The 23,020-nt window shown below is 27.7% G+C and overlaps 2 protein-coding genes across 3 annotated transcripts in view; one reads left to right on the top strand and one right to left on the bottom strand.

Moving 5' to 3' along the window:
* LOC107450234 (nuclear receptor coactivator 2) overlaps positions 1-13,404 on the bottom strand; it is a 75,167-nt gene extending 61,763 nt beyond the window's left edge. Inside the window, exon 1 of one of the 2 annotated variants that reach the window (XM_016065985.4) lies at positions 13,229-13,404. The gene's annotated coding sequence lies outside the window, so the exon portion shown is untranslated. The remainder of the gene's footprint in view (positions 1-13,228) is intronic. The other variant, XM_071181390.1, reaches the window with a different exon arrangement.
* A 4,888-nt stretch (positions 13,405-18,292) lies between these two features.
* LOC107449326 (Ras-related GTP binding A/B) overlaps positions 18,293-23,020 on the top strand; it is a 15,062-nt gene continuing 10,334 nt past the window's right edge. The window contains exon 1 of the mRNA XM_043044558.2: positions 18,293-18,537. Coding sequence (XP_042900492.1) covers positions 18,526-18,537 — 12 coding nt within the window. The 5' untranslated portion in view covers positions 18,293-18,525. The remainder of the gene's footprint in view (positions 18,538-23,020) is intronic.

The raw sequence follows: 23,020 nt of genomic DNA, 5'->3' as shown, positions 1-23,020 counted from the left end.
ATTAATTGTGTTGGTATATACCTTCCAGTTGCGCATGATTGATATGTTTTTCATAACAGATTTATTGCTTATTTCCTTTTTTTTCACTCCGTACAAAAGACAAGATTTCAGCTAGTAATGTATAATCTTTTATCTGGCTTTTATACCAATTTTTAATCAAAATGTTCTTTTTTTTAAAAAAAAATAAATTATTTGTTAAACGATTCAAAATTATACCAGTTAAAGCACTAATTCTTATAAAGGATTTTAGCTTACATTCAAGGCAGTTTATCGAATGTGAATTCAAAATCATCTTCATTTAAAAACTATGTTAAATTACCTTTTTTCACTCATTTTATTATTAATTTAGTTTTCCTTCTTGTCTATATACTACAGTAATATGAAAAGTAGCTAAATTATAGTTTGTGAAAAACAGAATTTAATATTTATAAATACATGTTTGAGAAAGAACTTTTACATATGACTTACAATATCAATTATAAAATTGCAATAGCATGCTGAAATTAAAACGGCATATTAAAAGTTCTTTTTTAAACTGAAAAATACCTAGACATACATTGCTTGGAAAGAAATTGCTTCGTTGACTCTACTGCACCAAACTAAAGTGTTACGCAGTTTTACGCATAACACTTCTGCAATGAGGCACAGCAATGCTGTGAATTCGCGGGAGTGAAACCGATGGGACTTTAAAAGCGGTTAATCGGTAATTTTATATTGCAATTAAAGTCAAATACTATAGATTTAAATAAATTTTCTTTTAACTTTGCAATCATGTTTTGCAAGAGCAAAATCTGCGTAATTAAATATATTACACAAGGATTGTTCTTACAAAATAACCTTCCTCTATAACTTTCATAGTGAAATTGATTGTAGTGCGGGATAAAAACAAAGCATTGCAGAAAGAATAACAGGTTTTATGTTTTTCGAAGTAAGAATGAGTAGAGTGCAAAAAAAAAAATATATATATATATATACAATATACAATAAATAAATAACGAACCACCCTGAATAACTTTTGATCTAATGATCAGATCTTTACGTTCTAGGACCCAATCTAAATAGTTTGAGGGGGTGACCTCAATGATGCTAAATAATTAGAGCAGGCAATATTTTAGGTTACGACCTCAAACAAAAACGGTACTTTCTCAGAATAAACCTATATGGGAACCATATTTCCCAGATTGCGGCCTCTCTCTATATTTGGAGGGTCAGAAATCCGAGTCCACCACAAAAAAAGGTATGTTTATTAGAAGAAAGTGAATTTCAACATCTGACTTCGTAACTTAAACTATCGTCTGCACTAATTCAATAGCATATTTGAGGTCACTTCCTCGAACGATTAAAATAAGAGTCGCAGAACGTGAAGATCCGATCATTAAATCAAAAGTTATTCAGGCGGTCCGTTTATATTCTTGCGCACTGTGCACGCAAAATACGTGTAGACAGGATTACAATACATATTTTTTTTTTCCTAATCATTGTCTCTTTTAAACGTTATAACAACACAGATACGTTGCTGCCCCATGTACTTAAGAATATAAGCGTGGCAAAAATGCATCATTGAACATTTAAGTCCTAAGTTTCTCTTTAGATACAGAGAGGAAATAAACATATCCTTGAAACAGTGCTCTTTAATATACAAGTAAAGTCTGACAATTTCAACCCTTCTGTCATATCTTGGCTACAATAATACTCTTGTCTATTGTCCAAAAAATTGGCAAGCAAACAATAATAAATCAAACTATATAAAACATTTCCCTTCATTTACATAAATTTTTATATATTTTCCAATGCACAAACTAATTAATCAAAAACTGTAGAAGAAAAAAAAGTATTCTATTATTTCAGAACAAAAGAAATTCAAGAAGTTATTTTATTATTTCAGTGAGAAAAATAAACCAGGAAGAGATTGTAGCCAACATGATTTTCCTTTTATAGTCGCATTGAATTTCGCAGTACGGATTTTGGAGAGAAAACTCTTAAGATGGGCGAGAGCAAGGCCAACGAGACTGCTTAAAAATGATTTAACTTGCTTATCGCACGGTGGTCGATAACCCGAAGACGGTCGACCTTGAAAAAACTAGAGTCTACCATCACACATTTTCCCTGTATTTTTATTAAAATCTCAGTTGTACATAGAAGGCAGGGAGTTTTTTTGGGAGCAAATAGAATTCGGTTAGTAGAGGCGGATTGGGGAGCGGAAGTTAAAAGAAAATTATTATTGAAGGGAACCACCACCAGCCAGGAAATAGAAGTTTATTTACAGGAAGGAATTCGGGAAAAATATTTCATTTGCATTACGGCAATTCCGCCATTTAGGGCCGTCATATTTGCGAACTTCAAGCGTAACTCGGTTAAAAAAAAATTTTTAAAAATCGAGCAGTCTTGGTGTTAAAAATAAGTCTTGGTTTTATTTATTCTTACTCCAATTTTTAATAATTTTCATGGATTTAAAAAAATAAAAAACTGGGTGTAACACAATTTATTAAACGATGGATCTGCCCATTACTCAATGTAAAATTTATCAGGAGATTTAACTAAATCTTTAAAGCGGTTGTAAAATGTTTCGACACATAAGTTTATATTATACATTCATTTCTTTAATGAAACTAAGAAAATATGCTGTTTATTTCATATTTTATTTTTATTTTATATCCGTCGTTGAACAGCCGACCCAATTTTTTAGTTTACGACTATTAATGTTCAACTCTGTAGCCTTGTAATTTTGAACCAATCCAGTAGACAAGGACACTCCTGGATCAGTACCTCCCCCCCCCAAGTTATTGATTTGTTACGGGAACATGGAGGACTTTGCGACTCGACAGATTTAACGTGCATCAGTCATCGGCCGGCTGGGATCGAACCCACGAACTCTTGGACATGGGCCCAGTGCCCTACCAACCAAGCTATCTCGGCCTTTTATATTAAAATTTAAAAAATTCTCCGAAACAAAGCCTCGTTTCAAAAATCTTTAACCATCTATTCCATATTATGCTATAAGATTTCTTTAAAATATGGCATTTATATTAATTTACAGTTATTCTACACAGATAGAATTTTTATTCTAAAATTATGGTAAAATAGCCAGCAGCAGTCTGTCCGTCCGATTAACCGCAAAGTTTACAATTTAGTTTACAATTAGTTTACAATAGTATTTTCAACCAATATATGTCAATAATTATTCTCCAATATGGTTGAGTGAAATTAATTTTATTTTAACTTTAGATATACCTTTCTGAGTTGTAATAAATTATTACTATAATTAACAAGTTAACAAGTGTGTCATCACTAGCCCTCTGCAGTAGGGCTAGTGTGGATAAAAACAACTTTTTAAAAAAAATAATAATAATTATGGAAAAACTAAATTCTGAATTCCAAGTTAAGTATTCTTACTTGGAACTATGACATTCAAGTAGATCATGCAATATATGTATTCTATTAACAATGTATTTGACTATTAAATATATAATCCCAAGAAACTGAAGCAGTAACATATTACTTGATGAAACTTCATTCGTTTCATAAAAAAAATATGAAATAACAGTCGGCATGTTCCAAGTGCAACTTCACGTTTTTATTTCAAATAATTTTTGTTTTGTTTACTTTCACGTCTGGCAAGTCCTGAAAAATGGAAGTCTATTTTTAAAGCGCTAGAAACATGTCAACTGTTATTATATATTTGTTTATTTTTTAAGCAAATGAAGTTTCCAATCAGTAACAAAACTAAAAGAATTGGTGAGTGGCAATATTAAAGCCCTTTTTTTTTTTGCTTCCTAAATGCACATCACTAATTCAGCCTTTAGATCAAGAATGTTTTAGAGAACATGAAGTGGAATTATTACAAAAAAAAAGTGTACTCCAGGACACCTAAAAGTTTCAATCTAAAGGATGTTGTAAACTGGATAACTGTGGAAAAGGATAAAGCAAAATCACACTATAAAAAAAATCGCAGAGGAAAATTATTTATGTACAGAATATAGAATAGCAGGGTATGTCTAATAAAGGAACCAATGAGATTTTGGATTTAGTCAGGAAACTACCACTGTCTGAGCCAATAAATGAAGATAAATGTGAATGGATAAATGCTGAAGAACAGTAAGAAATTACAGACGAAATTATCATTAATATCGTCAATAAAAATTAATGAATCTAGTGATGATGACAATAGTGTCAATGAGATTTGACAAATATAAATTTTTCATACAGATGGATTAAAAGCAATCACAGTAGGTACTATTGAACATATAGAACAGCAAGAAGCAACACCAGCAATCCTTTTATCTCTAAAAAAACGGCTAAACATAGCAGCAGAAAAATCCCTAAGTAATATAAAACAATTAAAGACCTCTTTAAATAAGAACTCCTTAATAAAAAAATATGAATTATATGTAGTATATATGTATGTCTAATTTTAAAATATGCATTTAAACCTAGACAATTAATTTTATTCATAATTTTCGCTAAAATTGAGTTTTTGCTTATCCAAATTAATCTAAATCTAAGTCTACATTAACTCTGATAATCAGGACTCTAATATAATATTAAGATAGTTAATATCTAAACATACATAACTGATTAAAACATATTTTAATATAAAAAATTTTAAATTTTATAAATGAAAATTTTAAGATGCGATGAAATATAAAATGAACTGAAAATATCAACGATTAACATTTCAAATAACTTTGCTACTTTCCTGTTTTTATATTTAATTTTTGCTGGATTAATCCATAAGAAGGAAAAATTCATTAGAATCAGGCTGTTAAAACATTAACAGTCAATGTTGGCTCGATTTCATTTAAACAATTAACAGTGGGATCTATCAGTATCTTGTTCTTTGATTTTTCACCATTTATAGAATGTTACTTTATTTGTCATATTCTTTTTAAAGAGACTTCTTTTAAATGAAAAACTCTTAGCAATAAAATTTCATAATTAATGACAAAGCAACAACATATTTTTTTCAGGCTTTTCTTAAGGTTTTGTTTTCTTCTCTACTTTAGATTCAAGGTTGCATAAAACCCTAATTTTTCAACACATATATATATAAGGTGTAAGTTTTTCTGAAAAAATATAGATTTTTTTCATAAAATATTTTTTTTTTCAATCTCTAATTGTACTTTTCATTGCAGAAATGTAATCTTATTCTTAAAATAATACATTAATCTAAGAATAAAATGAAAGGACAAGAATACAGTAAAATTACAAAATTGTTGATTTTTATCAATAACTTCTTTTTCTTCTAGAGTTTTTCAAGCATTTTGAAGAAGCCATCTTTCATATTAGATAAAATAATCAATGTAGGAGAAGGTGGTGTAACTTGGACTTATATGTATCTTAGTCTTAAATCATTCTTACCTTTATTTTTAGTGATGTGGCAACATAACATGTAGTTATTTGAGTACTTAACACCAGGAATTTCAGAGCGCTCAACTTTGTTTTTGCTGAGTTGTTACATTGAAATAATATTAAATAAAGATTTGATTAGTTTCATTCATCAAAAGAAAGTTTTTTATCGTTCTTTCCTGTGTTATAGTTTATAATCTATAAAGTCTGTTTTGCTGTGAGCAAATAACAAAAAATATACTATTGTTTTAGTACTAATACTACTGTTTATAGGGGGTTATGCTTAAGCTCCATATGGCCATCAACAATTTTTTTAGTAGATGATCATGTAAACCTACAGAAAGTTGTGTACCTAGGATAAGTTGAAGGTACATCATCTTACTAGAAATTAATTTATATATTAATATGTGAAACCACAAAGTAGAAAATAAAATTCATAACAAAAACGCAAACTGAAAATAAAGGCAAAAAAACGAACAAAAAAAAATTACAAAAATTAATCAGAAATTGTGGAAAAGTAAAATAGAGATCCTGCAACTTGCACGCAAAGATTAATTAACTTAATTTTATCTTAGAGACCATTAGCAAAGTGTCAATGAACATTAAAATATAATTATTTGAGAAAACATGAAAAGAGTTGAACCACCAGGAGGTTATAAGGATTTAGTTATAAGACAAACTTATTTTAAAATAAACAATGCCCTTTATATGTTAATAGAGCTGAGATATATAGGTGATAATTGTTAATGTGGTGTGTTTTCCATATTTTAGATGGCACAGAATGAAAGAGGAGTTAGGAAACCAATATCTAAAGAGAATATGGAAAAAGCTGCATCAATTATTTTGAAAAAGGAGTTTATGGAACTGCAAAAAAAAAAAAAAAAATTAAACTTTCAAAGAGAACTATACTTTGGCATCTGAAATCTTCCAGGAAAAAAAAAATTTGCCTAAATTAGAGTATAGATAGACTAATGATATAAGAAAGGTCTTTACAGTTGCTGAGAATGATCTTTTGGAACTTACATACAGAAAGCAGCTTATCTTCAGTATGGCTTGGCCCTATGAGATGTTAAGTCATTAGCTTACCAGTTTGCAAAGATAAATAGTAAAAAATATGATTTTTCTTGGGAAGAGAGGAAAGTAGCAGGAAAAGATTGGCTTAGAGGAAGACTTCAGAGAAAACTCTAGGAAAAACAGCTTTCAATATATGGAATTGTGATGAGACTGGCATAACTACAATTTATGTTCCCAGGGGTCTGTCCAGACATTTTGTGAAAGGTCCTGTTTTTGTAAAATTGTGAAAAAAGTACTCATAATTTGTGAATATAAAATAAGCGTTAAGTAACATTATTTCAACCAGGGTCCTGCTTTAGTGGATTTGGAGCAGTCATGTTATTGTAAAAATTGCTAAAAACCTTTTCAAGAAGTTTTGAAATTGTAAATAGATACAAGAATTTGCTCAACAATTGCTGCTACAAAATTAGAGATGCAACATATCAATATTTGGTATTTAGCCTACACTGCTCAACACAGAATATTCATTTCAGACGAATAATGGAAACAAAATCACTCACATTTTTAATAATTTCAATTGACAGATCTTAAGTAACACAACTTATTATTTTAGTTATGTATCACTTTTAATGTGTTGCTCATTAAGTAAACTTAAACAATTCTTAAATTAATAATATTTCATTTAAAAAATTGCCAGAAATTAATTTTTATTACATAACAATGTATTAATTAATTTTATGAATAATTAATTGATTATGAATCATAAATTATTTATTTACAAAAAAAATATCATTTAATATCAATAAGAATATGCACACGATGTTTGTTAAGGTAGAAACATTTGGAATTTAAACTTACGGAAACTTGGAAAACTTGGTTCGTTTTGAACCGTCTTTCTTTTTTTCCCCACCCCCAGGAGGGTTTATTCGATTAACAAAACAATAATGAAGATAAACAAATTTGTGAAGGGTCCGATTAAAAAATAAATCATTTTGTGAAGGGTTCGTTTTTTATGAAAAGATATTTTGTGAAGGGTTTGTTTTTATGAAAAGATATTTTGTGAAGTGTTCGTTTCTTTGAAAAGATATTTTGTGAACGGTCCGTTAATGAATTCAAATTTCTTCTAAACAGACCCCTGGTTCCATTAAACACTTTAGCCCAGAAGGGAAAAAAAAACAGGTTGAAAGTATGATTAGTGCTGGAAGAAGAACAACGGCTAGTGTTCGATAAGTGCTATTAATGCTGGTGGTGGTTTTATCCCTCTTCCAATGCTGATGTTTCCTCCAGTACATTTTAAAGCATATATGCTTAAAGGAGCTCCTGCCTTGCCGGTGATATTGAAAGAGCTAACCCAACTGGGGGGTCTAATGAAAACTTTTTCTATGAGTTTTTAAAACATTTTGTTAAATTTAGTGGTGCAACTAGAAAAACTCCAGCAATCATTATGGATAACCATAAAAGCCATATTTCTGTGCAAACAATTGAATGTGCAAAAGAAAGTGGTGTCACTTTAGTTACATTACCACCACACAGAAGCAACAAAATGCAACTTCTTTCTAAAGGTGGTTTTGGTCTCTTATAATAACATAGTATTATAATAATGCAATGAATGATTGGATGAGTACTCCTGTTAATGTTGGAAAACATGAAAAAATTAAAGAAGTGTCTGAATTAGTAAGATGAGTATTCTTTTTAGCTTTTACACCATGAAACATTGTAAGCGAATTTAGAGTTTCACGCATACATCTATTGAACGAGGACACTTTTCTTGATCATGTATTTTTACCAACAAACATGAGTGACAAGCCTTTACCTTCTATGGAAAATGAATAACAAATGATGAAAATAATCAATCCTTGAATATTGTCAAATTCTATGTTCTTAAACAGAAATTCAACTGCATTTAAATAGCACAAAAAGAATAATTATGACATAACACAATAATGCTATGCCACAAAAGAATTAAGAATAAACAATAAATTGCGAAAATGTAAAGCTACAAAATTATTGAAGAGATGATACACCAGTTTGTCAACAGATTTAGAAACAGTAGCATCTTAATATAATACAGATGAGGGATTAAGATGTGTATAAATTCTTTTCAAGTAGAAAAAGGTGTTTCAAATTTTGAAAGAAATTTTCTTTCTGAATACTTCAGACATCTTTTTTAAAACACCAGGAATTCTCACACATGTTTACATTCAACAATCTTGCTCAGGAATTTCTAATTCTTTTTTTTTTTTAGGAGCAAGTAAATTTTCAAAGTTAACGCAATTCTGTACATTTCACATCAACAATTTATTGTCCCAATCCATTTTCAAAAATTGCCATGAGATTCTTAAATTTTCACTGTTTCAACAATTATGCAATGATTTTCCAACTGGTTCCAACTCAGTTCCAACTGGTGAAATATTTGTGCACGATTTCCTTTTAAAAGTATGTGGGAAATAAGCTTACAAGATTACGAATACAGAGATCTCCTTAGGAATAAAAAAAAACGCATGGGGACAAAAAAAAGGCAAAAAAGACATTCTTAAAAAGGCACTCACTTTAAAGCTGCAAAAAATTTATCGAATAATATAATATTATGTAATAGCCGAATTTTATCCTCAAAATTTTTTCAACGAATCTCTTATACTATTTTATGTGTACATTTCAAAAAGCTCTGTGGCAGAATTTTTTCGGTCTTTCTGAGACATAATTCTCTAACATTAATATCTTTCTGCAAGATACTTTGAAATTCTAATATATATGTTGCTAATTTAAAGTGTCTAACAGAAGCATCAACTACAAAAAGAAAAAATATTTTTTAATTTAATGTCATTTTTTTTTTTATATTCTAATATATTGATATTCTTGCATTTTGTAAGGGGAAAAGACACAATTTTTTCCCCCGTCTTTTGTAAACCATCATCACATTTAAAAAAATCATGAAATCTGTAGCAGTAACTCCCGCAAAAAAAAGGATTGACGCAAAATCTAGAAAATCGGACTCTTCAAAAAGGGGTTACTAAATGCGTGTTTTCATTTTGAGATTCAGTTTTTGTAATAAATAATAGAGTATTAAAAATATTTGATTTTAAAAGATATGTGGAAATCAATAGTAATAATTGCATAAAAAAATAGAATGAAAATTTTTGCAGAAAAGAAAACCAACACTTTTTACTTCATTACTCTTTATTTTTCATTATTCTCAAATGAGAACAGAAAAATCGCATTTTTTCCCACTCCGATGTGCGAGAAAAGCATCTTTTAAATATAATTCTGAAGAAAAGAAAAAATCTTTTGAAAATTTCTGCAGAAATGAAAACGAAAGTTTTTCACTTCCCAAAGGAAAAATCTTTCAGCAAGCACTCAGTAACGTTCCACGACAATGTCGCCGTGTCACCACGATTCTGTCACAGGATCAAAAAGTAATTTTCTCTCATTATCAAAATAAGAGAAAAATTTGTAGCTTATAAAAATAATTAAAGGTATGCTAAAAGGCATATTTTTTTCATTGTGCATATTTTTTTCCCAAAAAGTTAACTAAAAGAACATTATTAATTTATATATAACTTGAAAGCTTTTATCTATAATTTAAATTGAAAATAATGAGAACATAAATATTTAAAGGTGCATTTTAAAAAATATATTTAAAAAAAAGTATTTGTTTAAAAAATTGTTTTAAAATTACCCACAAGATATATTAATATCAACCAGAAAAGAGATCATTATAAAACTTTAATCAGTTGAAAATTGTCCTAACAAAGTAAATATTTGCAATAGTAATCAGAATTAAACCTATAAACACAGATAATTTTACCAGTGTGTCACTGTTATTTAAACAGTGAATTAATTTTTTCAAAAATGGAATATGAATAAAAAGGTAGTGTTTTTAATGAATGGAGGTTTATCTTTATAAAAAAGGCACATTTATTGGGATCAAAGGGAAGGCAGTCCTTAATGCCTAGGGGGAACATTAATGAATATTTTCGTCAATTATATCTGTTATATCGGGTCTAATTATATCGGGTTCTATTTATATTCTAAACAATTTCTTAGCAATATGAGCTAACATCTGATGTAATCTTCAAATGCATCTCAGAGGAAACTTTATAATACATCATTAGGGTAGAATTAATTTTAAAAAATTTGGGTACAATTCTGTAAAAATAAATGATAAAAAAAAATACTTAATTATACAAATTCTAATTAATTGATATTATTCACCTGCCAAATAATTAATTTTATTAAACTACCAAGTATTTCACCTCTTTTGGCAAGAAAATATGTTGTGCGCATGTGCTGCGCAGCAATATGTAATAACCAGGGGTCTGTCCAGACATTTTGTGAAAGGTCCTGTTTTTGTAAAACTACTCATAATTTGTGAATATAAAATAGGCGTTAAGTCACATTCTTTCAACCAGGGTCCTGCTTTTGTGAATTTGTGCAAATACGGTCCTGTTAGTGCAAAAACCTTTTCAAGAAGTTTTTAAATTGTAAATAGGTACAAGATTATGCTCAACAATTGCTGCTACTAAATTAGAGATGCAACATATAAATATTTGGTATTTAGCCTACACTGCTCAACACAGAATATTCATTTTGGACGAATAATGGAAACAAAATCACTCACATTTTTAATAATTTCAATTGAAATATTTTAAATGGCACATCTTAGTTATATTTCACTTTTAATGTGTTACGCATTAAATGAACTTAAACAATTCTTAAATTTATAATATTTTATTTAAAAAATTGACAAAAATTACTTTCTATTAACATAATATTCTATTAATTAATTTCATGAATAAATATAAATTGATCAATTATTTATTTTCAAAAAAAAAAAAAATTATCATTTAATATCAATAAGAATGTGCACATGATGGTTGTAAAAGTAGAAATATTTTCTTAGAATACTACATTTGGAATTAAAACTTAGGGAAACTAGGAAAACTTAGTTCACTTCAAATCCTTTCTTTTTTTCACCCCCCCAAGAAAGGTTTATTCTATTAATAAAGCAATAATGAAGATAAACAAATTTGTGAAGGGTCCAATTAAAAGATAAATAACAGCGTTTTCATTGCAGAAAAAAAATGGGCAAGAATTTCTCACCCTGTCTCAAAAACAGGGTGAGATTTCAAAAAGTTAAGTGAGATTTCTAAAAATTAAAAAAAAAGAAAAACACACAAAGAGACTTGAAAAGAAATCATTCCTTTAATTATAATACATTTTTAACATCTTCTAATTTTTAAAGCATTGAATATTTCTGCTGCATCCTCATATGGAAAATGCTCTATATCTACTTTATCATCAACTATTCTCATTAGGTTGCTCAAATGTGTATTTTTGTTCGTTTTGATCGTTTCTGCCCACATTTCTTTCATTATCAATCGTCCGTATCGGAGTAGAAGATATTGCCCTTATAGGGTATTTGTCCATCTTGCATTAATGCGCAAAAAATTTGAAAGTCTTACATGAAGACACCTTATGGTAAACACGTGGTTGCAGAGAAATGCGTTCTGAAAGAGGTTCGGAGGGAGGGTGTTGTTCTTTAAGGTTCTGAACAATACTGGTAAACAGGGAAGCAGATGTTGAAAATAATGAAAGGTCCGGGAAGAAAAGTGAAACGGATTTTATTGTAAATGGTGCAATGAGAAATTTTTTTCAAAATACGAGAAATTCGCACAACGAGAATTTTGAAGTTGGTTTATAGAATGCGCGAATCTCTCGCGGTGATAATTTTTTAATGCAAGGAAAGAAAAAAATATGTGAAATTCTCGCTCTGTAGTGAAAACTCTGAATAATTTTATGAAGGATCCGTTATTATGAAAAGATATTAACGGACCCAAATTTCTTCTAAACAGATCCCTGATAACATTAAAACTTTCGTCCATTCAACCTTACAATTTTCACATTTTCGGTATATTGTTTGTGACAACTCATCTAACAAAATGGATAATTCAGGTAAACATTATTTGATTGTGTTGGGTTGGCAAGTGATGCCAGTTTTTTAATGTGAAATAATATTAAATTTATTCCTATACAAAAAATAAATGTTAACCAGTCAAATAAATGTAAATTTTTTTGCAAGATTTGAAAAATTCCTGGTTTTCTGATAAAATTACATTTTTCTTCAACAATTTTATGATTTTTCTGTAGAATTTCTTTTTTTTTTATTTTAACATATCTCAATATTCCAGGTGTGTGCGAACACTGACAATGTGCAGTGTTTAAAACTTTTTACATTTTATGCAGCTGCAACAGTTAAAATAAAATAATTGATATAGAGGCTCATAATAATTTTCAAGGTCATAAGAAAAAAATGCAATAGCTATCCAGGCAATATTGGTTTTCTTAAAACACATGAAATTTATTAAAACCATGAAAAGAGTAGAAAAATTTAACTTTCATGGCAGCATCAATCCTTGGGGGTGTATGATGTGACACTGAATAATTCAGAATGTAAAGCACAAGCCAAATGACCGATTCCCTTACAATCATTATAAAACGAAACACAGTCTTCTAAAACGCAGTGTAAACTTAATTGTTATATATTTCAAACTATGATAATTTTTTTTTAAAAACTATATAAAACTTTAGTTTACACAATACATGAGCATGATAGTTCAGATATTGCAATTCGACATTACTAAGATGGCAATTAATTTGTGTCTATTGTACACAAGGAGCATATTATTAAAGTATTATTAGATCCCTAAACGCTAAAAATTTATAGAAATTTTATGATGATTAAAACATAAACAATTAAGCAATCTGGTAAACATGATGAATGGTGTCAAAACATTCAATGCTAAAATATCGGGCTAACATATATTTCAGATTAATCAAAGCAATAAAATGAAGTGCACAAAAAAATTACCTTCCAAAGATCAAAACAATAATTGTCTCTAACTAATCAAATCAATGATAAACTTAATTCATAAACAGAAAATGTCAATCATATTACAACTTCAAAACAATCACGTCGTCTTTTTTATTTTTTGTACCTTTTCAGTGCACTTCACTAACTACGATGCAGTTATTTGAGTTTTAAAATGCTCGGAAACCGTAGTATGATTCCACGCTGCTATTGGTTGATCGGCAAAACTATAAGTACGTCATGTCGCCAAGCTTAGCCAAATGTAAAGCGAAAAAAAAGAGAAAGGGCTCCTGTCATATTTCGTTAAAGAGATTGTTTCATTATTTATTTAACACCGTTCACAAACGGTTACAACGTCATTTATTAATTTTTTTATTGTTTGAACCATGGTCAGGGGATAAAGACTTTTAACGGAGTATCCGGGGGGCTCCCCCCCCCGGATACTCCGTTAAAGGCATTTAAACTCTAAATTTTTTTTATTTTTGAAAACCAATAAATTATTTTGTATATTACTTAAAGATGTTCTATATATTGTTTGAAATGCATTAATTTTTTATTGAACGTTTTAAATCCAGAGACCATTCGGATTACGCACATTGGTATACTTAAGTTTCAATTTTGTTTATTTTCGGTCTTCAGAACTTTGGTTAAGTACAACAGGAGAAGGTTGTTTGTTTATTCAATTGTAGTTTCTAGTTTAAAGCGCCAGTTTTTATTTTAACTTAAATATAAATGCTTATTTTTTTAAATTTTCTTTTTTAATAAAATAAGTATATGGTATGCATTAATAAAGTAAATACAGAATTAAGGCCTTTTGAATTTTATTAGTTTATTATAGTTATTTTATAATCATTATAATCAAAATTGCTATATGTGAAACACTTTTTTTTTTTTAAAATGAGAAACGGAACCATAAATTCCTTCATTTTCTTATGAAAATTAAAAGTATAAATCTCTTTTATCAAAATAACTTTTGGTAACATTTATTATAAATTTGATCAGAGGGTTGATCAGAAAGTACTATTTATAAATGTCTTTAGAATCCTTGTTTATGTCGTGATGAATTAATTTGCAAGATGCAAGCGCACGAACGATTATTAAAAGAAAAGAATATATCCCAACCATAGTCTGACAAATCATTTCTTTTTGTCCGCGAAAAGCCATCTACTCTGCTAATTAAAAGCAATTAATCAAATTTTCTACTTTTTCAGTTTTAAAAAGGCAGAAAAGCAGAATAACTCAAAATTTGTGTTAATATTGGAGGATCGTTGCTTAAGGAAAACCACGACAATGTTTTTTAGACTGCTTGACAGTAATATGATTCCAGTTAATAGTTTAAGGCATTGCAATGTAAATATTTTTTTATAATCAATCTTTCTTTTTAACATCCTTGTCAGACAGCCTATTATATATGGGATTATGAAAGCTATTTGAATTAAAATTAAAATAACCAGGTTTTGCATTGCATGCAAAGGAAAAGCATGAAAATGTTTTTCAGATAACTTGACGGTAATATGATTCCAGCTAAGTGTTCATTATCGAAAGAAGTTTTTTTCATCAATAATTTTTTATCGTCTTTGATAGATAGCCTATCATCTTTGTGAATGTAATGAAACCCTCTTCTTATTTTTGTAAATTTCGACTCGTTACAGAAATCAAACTAACTCGCAAATTAAGTATCGGAGTAAAAATATATTTATGAAGGTCATTAATGTAACTTATTTCAATTAAAATGAAGTTAAAATAATCAGATTTTGCATTACACTCAAAGAAAAACCACAAAAATGTTTTTCTGATAGATTGACAATAATAGGATTCCAGCTAAATGTTCATTATCCCAATGAAATTATATTTTTATAATTAATCATTTTTTTATCATCCCTTATAGACAGTTTATCATTTCAGTGAATATTGTGAAGCGCTCTTCTTATATTTGAAATTTTTTAACACAGCCCAGATATCAAAGCAACTCTCGAGAGTTACTTTGATATCTGGTTAAATTGAGCTCAATTTAAGTATCGGAGTAAATCATATTTAAGAAAGTTATCAAAACAACTTTAGTATTAAAATGATCAGAATTTGCTTTACAGGACAAAATAAAACAACGAAAATGTTTTGCAGATAGCTTAACGGTGATAAGATTCCAGCTGAATTTTCATTATCGAAGGAAATTATTTTTAATGATCAATATTTTTTTAAAATCCTCTTTGATAAACAGCCTATCATCTTTGTAAACATAATGAATCTCTCTTCGTATTTTTGAAATTTTTTACTTAACCCAGAAATTAAAGTAACTCGCAATTTACGTATCAGAGTAAAATCATATTTATGAAAATTCTTAAAATATCTTATTTTAATTAAAATTAAATTAAAATAATCAGATTTAGCGTTACACGCAAAGAAAAACCACTAAAATGTCTTTCAAATTGCTTGACGGTAATAGGATTTCAGATAAATGCTCATTACCGAAATTGAATTATTTTTTTATAATCATTAATTTTTTTATGATCAATAATTATTTTCATAATTTATATATAGCTTGTCATCTTATTTTTGCAATTTTTAACTCAACCAATATATCAAATAATTTGCAATTTTAATACAAGAGTAAAATTCATAATTAATACATAGCCTGTCATCTTAGTGAATGTCGTAAAACGCTCTACTTATTTCTGAAATTTTTAACTCAACCCAGATATCAAGTAAGTTGCAATTTACATACATGAGTAAAATCATCATTATGAATGATTTTTTGAATGAAATCAATAAGAATTTCCGTTACGCACAAATGAAAATCACGAAAACATTTCAATAACATCCTGACGATAAGGAGGTTTTATCTCAGTGATACTTAACATTATTCAATTTATTATGATTTATATGAAATTTAATGAAATTAAATTTTTAAAAAAAATCGTGCTTTTTTTTTAACTTCAGGTATTTGAATTTCAGAAAGATAAAGCGAAATCAGTTTTTAAAGATAAATTAGTTTTCCTTCAAAATTTTGAAATTTACATATTATAGATCTTTAAAAAATGTGGAAAAAATGTATTTAACATCTGTAAAATTTATGGATTTTAGATTTTTCTGCCACAGAGACAAAGGCAGACTTACATTAATTATTATTAATCATCTTAATTTATAAAAATCAAATAAAAAAGAATAAATTAAAGATAGATAATGTTTTGTTTAGACAATGATTAATGAACATGTTAGTAAAATGAAAAAAAAAATTATATATATATATATTTATACATACTATATATACATATATATATTTATATATACATATATATATACATATATATTATTTTTGTAATGAAGTAGTTCATTTGTCTTTGCTTTTAATTTGATAATATACAGATTTTTCTTTTCTTTTAAAAAAATATTTTTAAACCGTAAAATAAGTTATAAAAAAATTTTGGGCGTCTGAACGTCAGAAGCATTAAACGTTGTAGTTTTAAATAAATATTGTCCAATAAATCTTGCATTAGAAAATGAGAGAACGTCAATTAAAATATAATAAGTTTTTATTTCTTGAAATCAATAAAATTCAGATTATCTTGTCGCAGATTCGTAATTTGACTTGTTTTATCGATAACACACAACGCGGAGGATACTTTCTCGTTAAATCACTGTCTTTGTAATTTCAAAGACATTTTTTTTTTCCTTTTTCCTTTTTTTTTTCTCCAGAAAAACGAAAAGTTTTTATCGAGAGTTTTTGCAGTTTTTATTTTAAAAAAATTAATATTATTTCTAGCACGTTAAATTTAAGAGCATTAAAGAAGTTAGGCGGGCATTTTCTAATGATATAAAGTGCTTGCACCTATTAAAGCAAACTGACGCCTAGATCATGTATTTGGCGTTACTTTAGACGACAAACGTCGAAAATTACAAAAATTGAAACTGCCAAAAAAACAAAATCTTATTTAGTACCAGAAAGTTAAAAGTTTTTTTAATTTTCTTATTTACTATTTCCACAAAAAAGACATTAAAACGTTTAGTATATTAATATCATTATCATTCATAATTAACTGCTAACTATATTTTTCTGTAAAAGAATGCATTACTATTTTAATAATACATTTTTTAAATAATGTACGGTAACGGTTCAAGTTTATTAATAAAGACAAAAACAGCAATTTGTTATTAAAAGCAATTTTATTTAATAAATGATACCATGCAATATAAGTTTTTAGTTAATAAAATTTTCTTAATTTTGTTAATTTAATTCTTAACTAATAATTCTTCACTAATAATGTTAATAATTAACTTAAATTTGGTTAAACTTTAAACGAATAATATTTGACCTAATTACAAACACTTATTCTAAGTTAATTTACATCATGTAAAATATTAATTATAAAAAGTAATTTTATTTCTATTAAGTTATTTGATTTGAGATTTTTTATTAACCTCAAGTTATTTCTAGAAAAGCCAATTATCTGCAAAATACTATTATTATTATTAAAATAATAATAATAACGGAATTTTCGTTAAAAGTACTTTATAAGTTTTTCCGTTTCTTAAAATTTTGCATCCATATTTAAAGATGCTTTTTTTTTTTTTTTTGATGATGAAGAAGAAGAAATTTTAGAATATGAATGAAACTTAAAATTCATTCTATGTTCGAAGGAAGTTGGTTCATTTCCATTCTTAAGGCTGAATAGGTGTACGAATCTGTCAATCAAAATTAATAATTTGCTGAAAATTTTTATATCATTAAGTTATAACGAACTCGTATACCTGTTTAAAAATCTTTTAATTATTGAAAGATTCTTTAAAAACAGCTTTTATAAAAATCTCCTCCCCCCCCAAAAAAAACCTAGATAAAAGAAAGAATCAATTTAACTTTTCATAGCTGTCGCTAGATAGCAATATAAATGGTAACGAGTTGGTTGTGTATAGTTTATTATTTTAGGGGTTGCTGCTTTCTGTTTCCTCCTCCTAAAATTTTGGCGAGAGAACTATTTTTTTAAGGTTATTTCTTTTCAGGTTACTTTATCGACGCACTACGCTTATTTTTAAGTTTTATTATCAAACATTTGGTTTGTTTTTGGCAACAACTATTCCTCAAGTTCTCACGTGATTTTGGAACTGTTGACAATCTAACAACAAATCATCGACGAAACGGCAACAAATGTGATTGCTTGCAGAAAAATAGTAACAATTGTCTTATATCCGATTTCAAGTAGTATTTTATTACTTTTGTTAAATTTTATTTGAATTTTAAATTCATTTACCAAATTAATTTATCAGCAAGATAATTGGCCTTGGACATTCTGCTAAAGATCAAAATGAAGAAAAAGGTAATTCGAAAGTTTTACGAAATAAGATTGGGATAAAATTTGATACTTTCATCTTTAAAGTATAAAATAATTCAAAGTGTTTTAAGCGAATTGTCAGAATTTTATGTAAGTTTCACTTGTAAATAAAGTCATTTGGAGGTAATGTACTTATACAGTGAATTAATGTTTTTGTTGTATTCACTTCCGTAAGTGATTCTAGGTGTATTTTTCCCAACCTAAAACTGTTACCTCTGTCATAATATATTGAATTTTTGTAACCTTCAATCGATTTCTAGAATTTTGTGTCAATAACTATGTATTGAATTTCAAATTTTGTTTCTCTTTGCTAGAGTGTTTTTTACTAGTGTCTGTAGTCTATAAAGAAAGATATAAGTCTAGTTTATAGAGGAAAATAACACCATTGATTTCTTTCATTCATCTATCTGTTATCCAAAGACAAAATCAAAAGATCAGTGAAAATAACAAAAGAGCTAAAAGGGGTGTAAAATTAATCTTTGTGGTTTTTAGTTTCTATATAGATGAAGAATTTTTATTTATTTATTGCAGGTAGTTCACTTGACGGACTGTTTTCGGGGATATTTCCGTATCATGATCTGTCGCGCCAACTACAATCACTTAGGTGCAAAATAGATTTTAGACTTCCAAATTTAAAAAAGCAAACAAGCACATAGATGTTTGCCTAGGGGTGGCTACGAGTTATGCCTTTTGAGTTCTGTGATGTTTTTTTAAGTTTCTCGTGGGTCACTGCCAGGAAGCTTCCAAGACTTGGCGATTATTCTGCCACCGATCACGATACGGAAATCTCCCCCTGTGTTTTCTTCTGAATCATTTTAATCTAAGCATAACTTACATATGTTTTTTTGTGCTACATGTCTACATAGCTTTAAACAGGGTTGGCAAGATTTTGCCGCAGGTGGAAAAAACCATGCTAAATACCGGTAAAAACCGCCCTGGCAAAAACAGGTTTTTTGTCAAGCAAATTGGCAAAAAGTGTTTTTGCTAAGCAAATTGGCAAAAAGTGGCAAAAACCTATATTTTCCAAGATGAGAGGACAAAAACACATTTTTGGTACAAAATTATTCCTAAAATTGAAATATATACTATAAATATAAATAATTACAAAAAAATTAACAAAATAATTATTCCATAATTAAATCATAATTTAATAATATATCATTTTAGCAGTTTAAAAAATTATTGATTGGAAAATTTGTGATCATTCTCTTTTTTCCAGTGAAATGAACTTATTTTAAATTAATATAACTATAATTTAAAGCATAAAATATCTATCAAGATGTGTAGTTAATTATTGTGCAAATAATAATTTTTTTATAATATAATAATGATAATATTATATGAATAATAATATTTATTTATTTGTAAAAAAAACATTTATTTAAGGATTCTAAAATGAAAAGAGGTCAAAAACTTTCAATGTTTTAAAAATTATTGCCTTTATATTAACTATTAATACGTTAAAAATAATTTTTTCATGTAATGTGTCAAAATTATTATTCCTTATGATTGATTTAAATTGTTTCAAGTATTTTGTAGTAATATTTAATCAGCAATTTAGATAATTTGGATTTTGCGGGTTTTTACCAGTTTTTGCCGGTTTTTACCAGGTTCTTGCCACTGTCCTGGCAAAACCCCCTTTTTGCCGGCAAAAACTCCAACCCTGTCTTTAAAAGATCCAATATTTTGAATACGATGTTACGATACGAAAATTTAGAATCAGTGTAATCACTTTTTGATTCGATTTACTTTTGCTTCTTTGATTATAAATCCGAGTGACGTTTTAATTGTTATTTCGAATTTAAAATTCTGATACATTTATTTCGATATTACGACTCGTGAGTTATAAATCATGCATCTAATTGATAATTTTTGACGTTCTTTTTTTGTGCCGATTTCGTCATGAAACTGAATGATTTTATTTGAAGGCAGTTATTTCTACGCTTTTCCTCTGGATTTGAAAAATTTGATATTTTTATTACAATATTATTACACGAGCTACAAATCGCACACATGAATCATCACTTTTTGACGTGCTTTATTTTTTCCAATTTCATCATAAATCTTAGTGATGTTTAGGTAATTTGTTTTCCATTCACAGTACAATTTCCATGTGGTTTTTAAAATTTTGATGCGTTTATTATGATACTACGAATCGTGAGTTATAAATTGTGAGTATCTAATTAATCACTTTTTGACGTTCGTTATTTGTGCTAATTTCATCTTTTTTTGAAAGGAAGTTACTGGTATGCTTTTCCATGTAATTTTGAAAATCCTTTATTTTTATTACAATATTATTACAACATGCAGATTTCAAGTTGCTCATTTAATTGATCACTTTTTGACATTTTCAGTTTTTGCCAATTTCATGTTAAATTTAAGTGACGTTTAGATCGTTCTTTTGGATTTATTACTACTAATTTACTCGTGGTTTATAAATTCTTGACACATTTATTGCAATATTGCTCCTTATGTATTAAATGCACTTTTAATTGATCACTTTTTGCTGCTCTTGTGCCAGTTTCAATGTAAATCTAAATTATTTTTTAGTCATTTCTTCGGCAGTTGCTGCTGTGCACTCCCACATGTTTTAAAAAATTAGGATTTTTGCAAATTTTAAATAAATCATTTTAATAATTATTTATTTTTATTCATACTAATTTCATCGTAAATTTAATCAATTTCTCTTATTTTCTTCTTCTTTATTTATTAGTTTATTTTTTGCAATTATTACAACGCTTTTCAATGTGATTTGGAGAATGCCGTTACTTTAACTATGAGGTTTAATACGACAAGCGAATTTCTAAATCCCGCTTTTAAATCATCACTATTTGATACTATTTAGGTATTAAATGTACCATATTTTTCTGTCATTTTTTCGGCAGTTGGCACCCCCATTTGTACGTACTACTTAGAACCCCAAAATTTTAATATAATGTTATTGCACTATTAAAAATTCGAAAACTTGAGGAAAATGAGACATTTTAAATTATTCACTGTTTGTAATTAATTTTGCTTGAAATTTTTTTTTAGCTTTAGGTGATCTTTTTTTTTAAGAAAACAACGAAAAAGATTCCTATTTGAAATTCATAAAACCTCTAATAAATCAAGAAATAGAAATAATATATGCAGAATAATACCAAATAAATATTTCATCTTATTTTGAACTATAATTGTTTTGTTTTAATTTTTGGTTTTTATTTAATCACTATAAATTTTTTTAAATGGCCCTTCATTCCAAAAGGTTGTGCACACCTAGCTATAGGTTACCTTCCACTGTGAACATTTTAATTTTAAACTTAGTCCAAAGTAGTATCAATGCGATAAGAAAAAAAAAAAATAGCTCAGTTGAAGAATTTCTGTATAAATTGACTCATCTATCTTGTATAAGTTTATAATGCTAGTTAAAGAGATAACGTCTAATTAGGATTCATGCCAGTATAGCGATATGGTGAGATTGTCGCCAAATGATCTACAAATGTCACTAAAATCATTAGAATGGGCAACAAATTTATTGCCTTGATATATATTTGAAACTTGCAGAAATGTATCAAAAAATTTTTTGAAAACTTTTTTGTTCTAATTTTATTATTCTATGTGTGGTAGAGAATTCGAATGCCTGGTATTCAAATGGAATAACAGAAAGAATCTGGTACATTAATTTTTAAATTTGAATGTTGAAATTTCAAATTTACATGTGCTGCGCTTTTGTAAATTTGAAATTTCAAAATAAAGTTAATTACATGTACTGATAGTGTAACAATGAAATCATATTTCATCATTTTGTAACATAAAATAGTATTTTTTGCTCCATTAGAATTGACTATAGTTAAAAGTTTATAATTCTTAGATAATTGATTTTTAATATAATATTTTATTAGTTCTTACTTACTTTATTTCCTTCATTTATTTATTTATTTGGTATCAGAATTTTAATTTCTATGTTGAATCTATTTACTATCAATAATTTAGTTTTTTGCACTGAATTTTAATAAATACTAATCTTGAATCTTCGTGGGCTAATAAATCTAATTAGTTGTAGGGTGTTATATATGGCAATCATTATTTTTTGGTGTGGCCTTCCATAATATAAATTGTGTAATTGTACTGTTTGATTTTTTCCTCTCTAGTTTGTCAACCATATTAAGGGTTTGGACCGCTAAATGAATACCTAGGTGGTTCTATTGGACCTCTAAATTAATTAATAGACAATTGATGTAACATCAGTTTTTTTTAAATATTTCTCTTTTAGTTTTTTTTTAGCAAAAGCTACTCTCTTGATTTAGAGTTGTTAAATAATGTAACCTTAATGATAACTAATGTCACAGTTTGCAAGAACAGCAAAATCGTCTTGTATATACCTAAAATATTGTTATTGATTTAATATCTGAAATTTCTTTAAAAATATTTTATTAAAAAAAATTCAATAATATATATATATATATATATATATATATATATATATATA

The sequence above is a fragment of the Parasteatoda tepidariorum genome, chromosome 5, assembly GCF_043381705.1.
Source record: "Parasteatoda tepidariorum isolate YZ-2023 chromosome 5, CAS_Ptep_4.0, whole genome shotgun sequence".
Lineage (NCBI taxonomy): Eukaryota > Metazoa > Arthropoda > Arachnida > Araneae > Theridiidae > Parasteatoda > Parasteatoda tepidariorum.
This window is presented reverse-complemented; position numbering and strand designations above follow the sequence as displayed.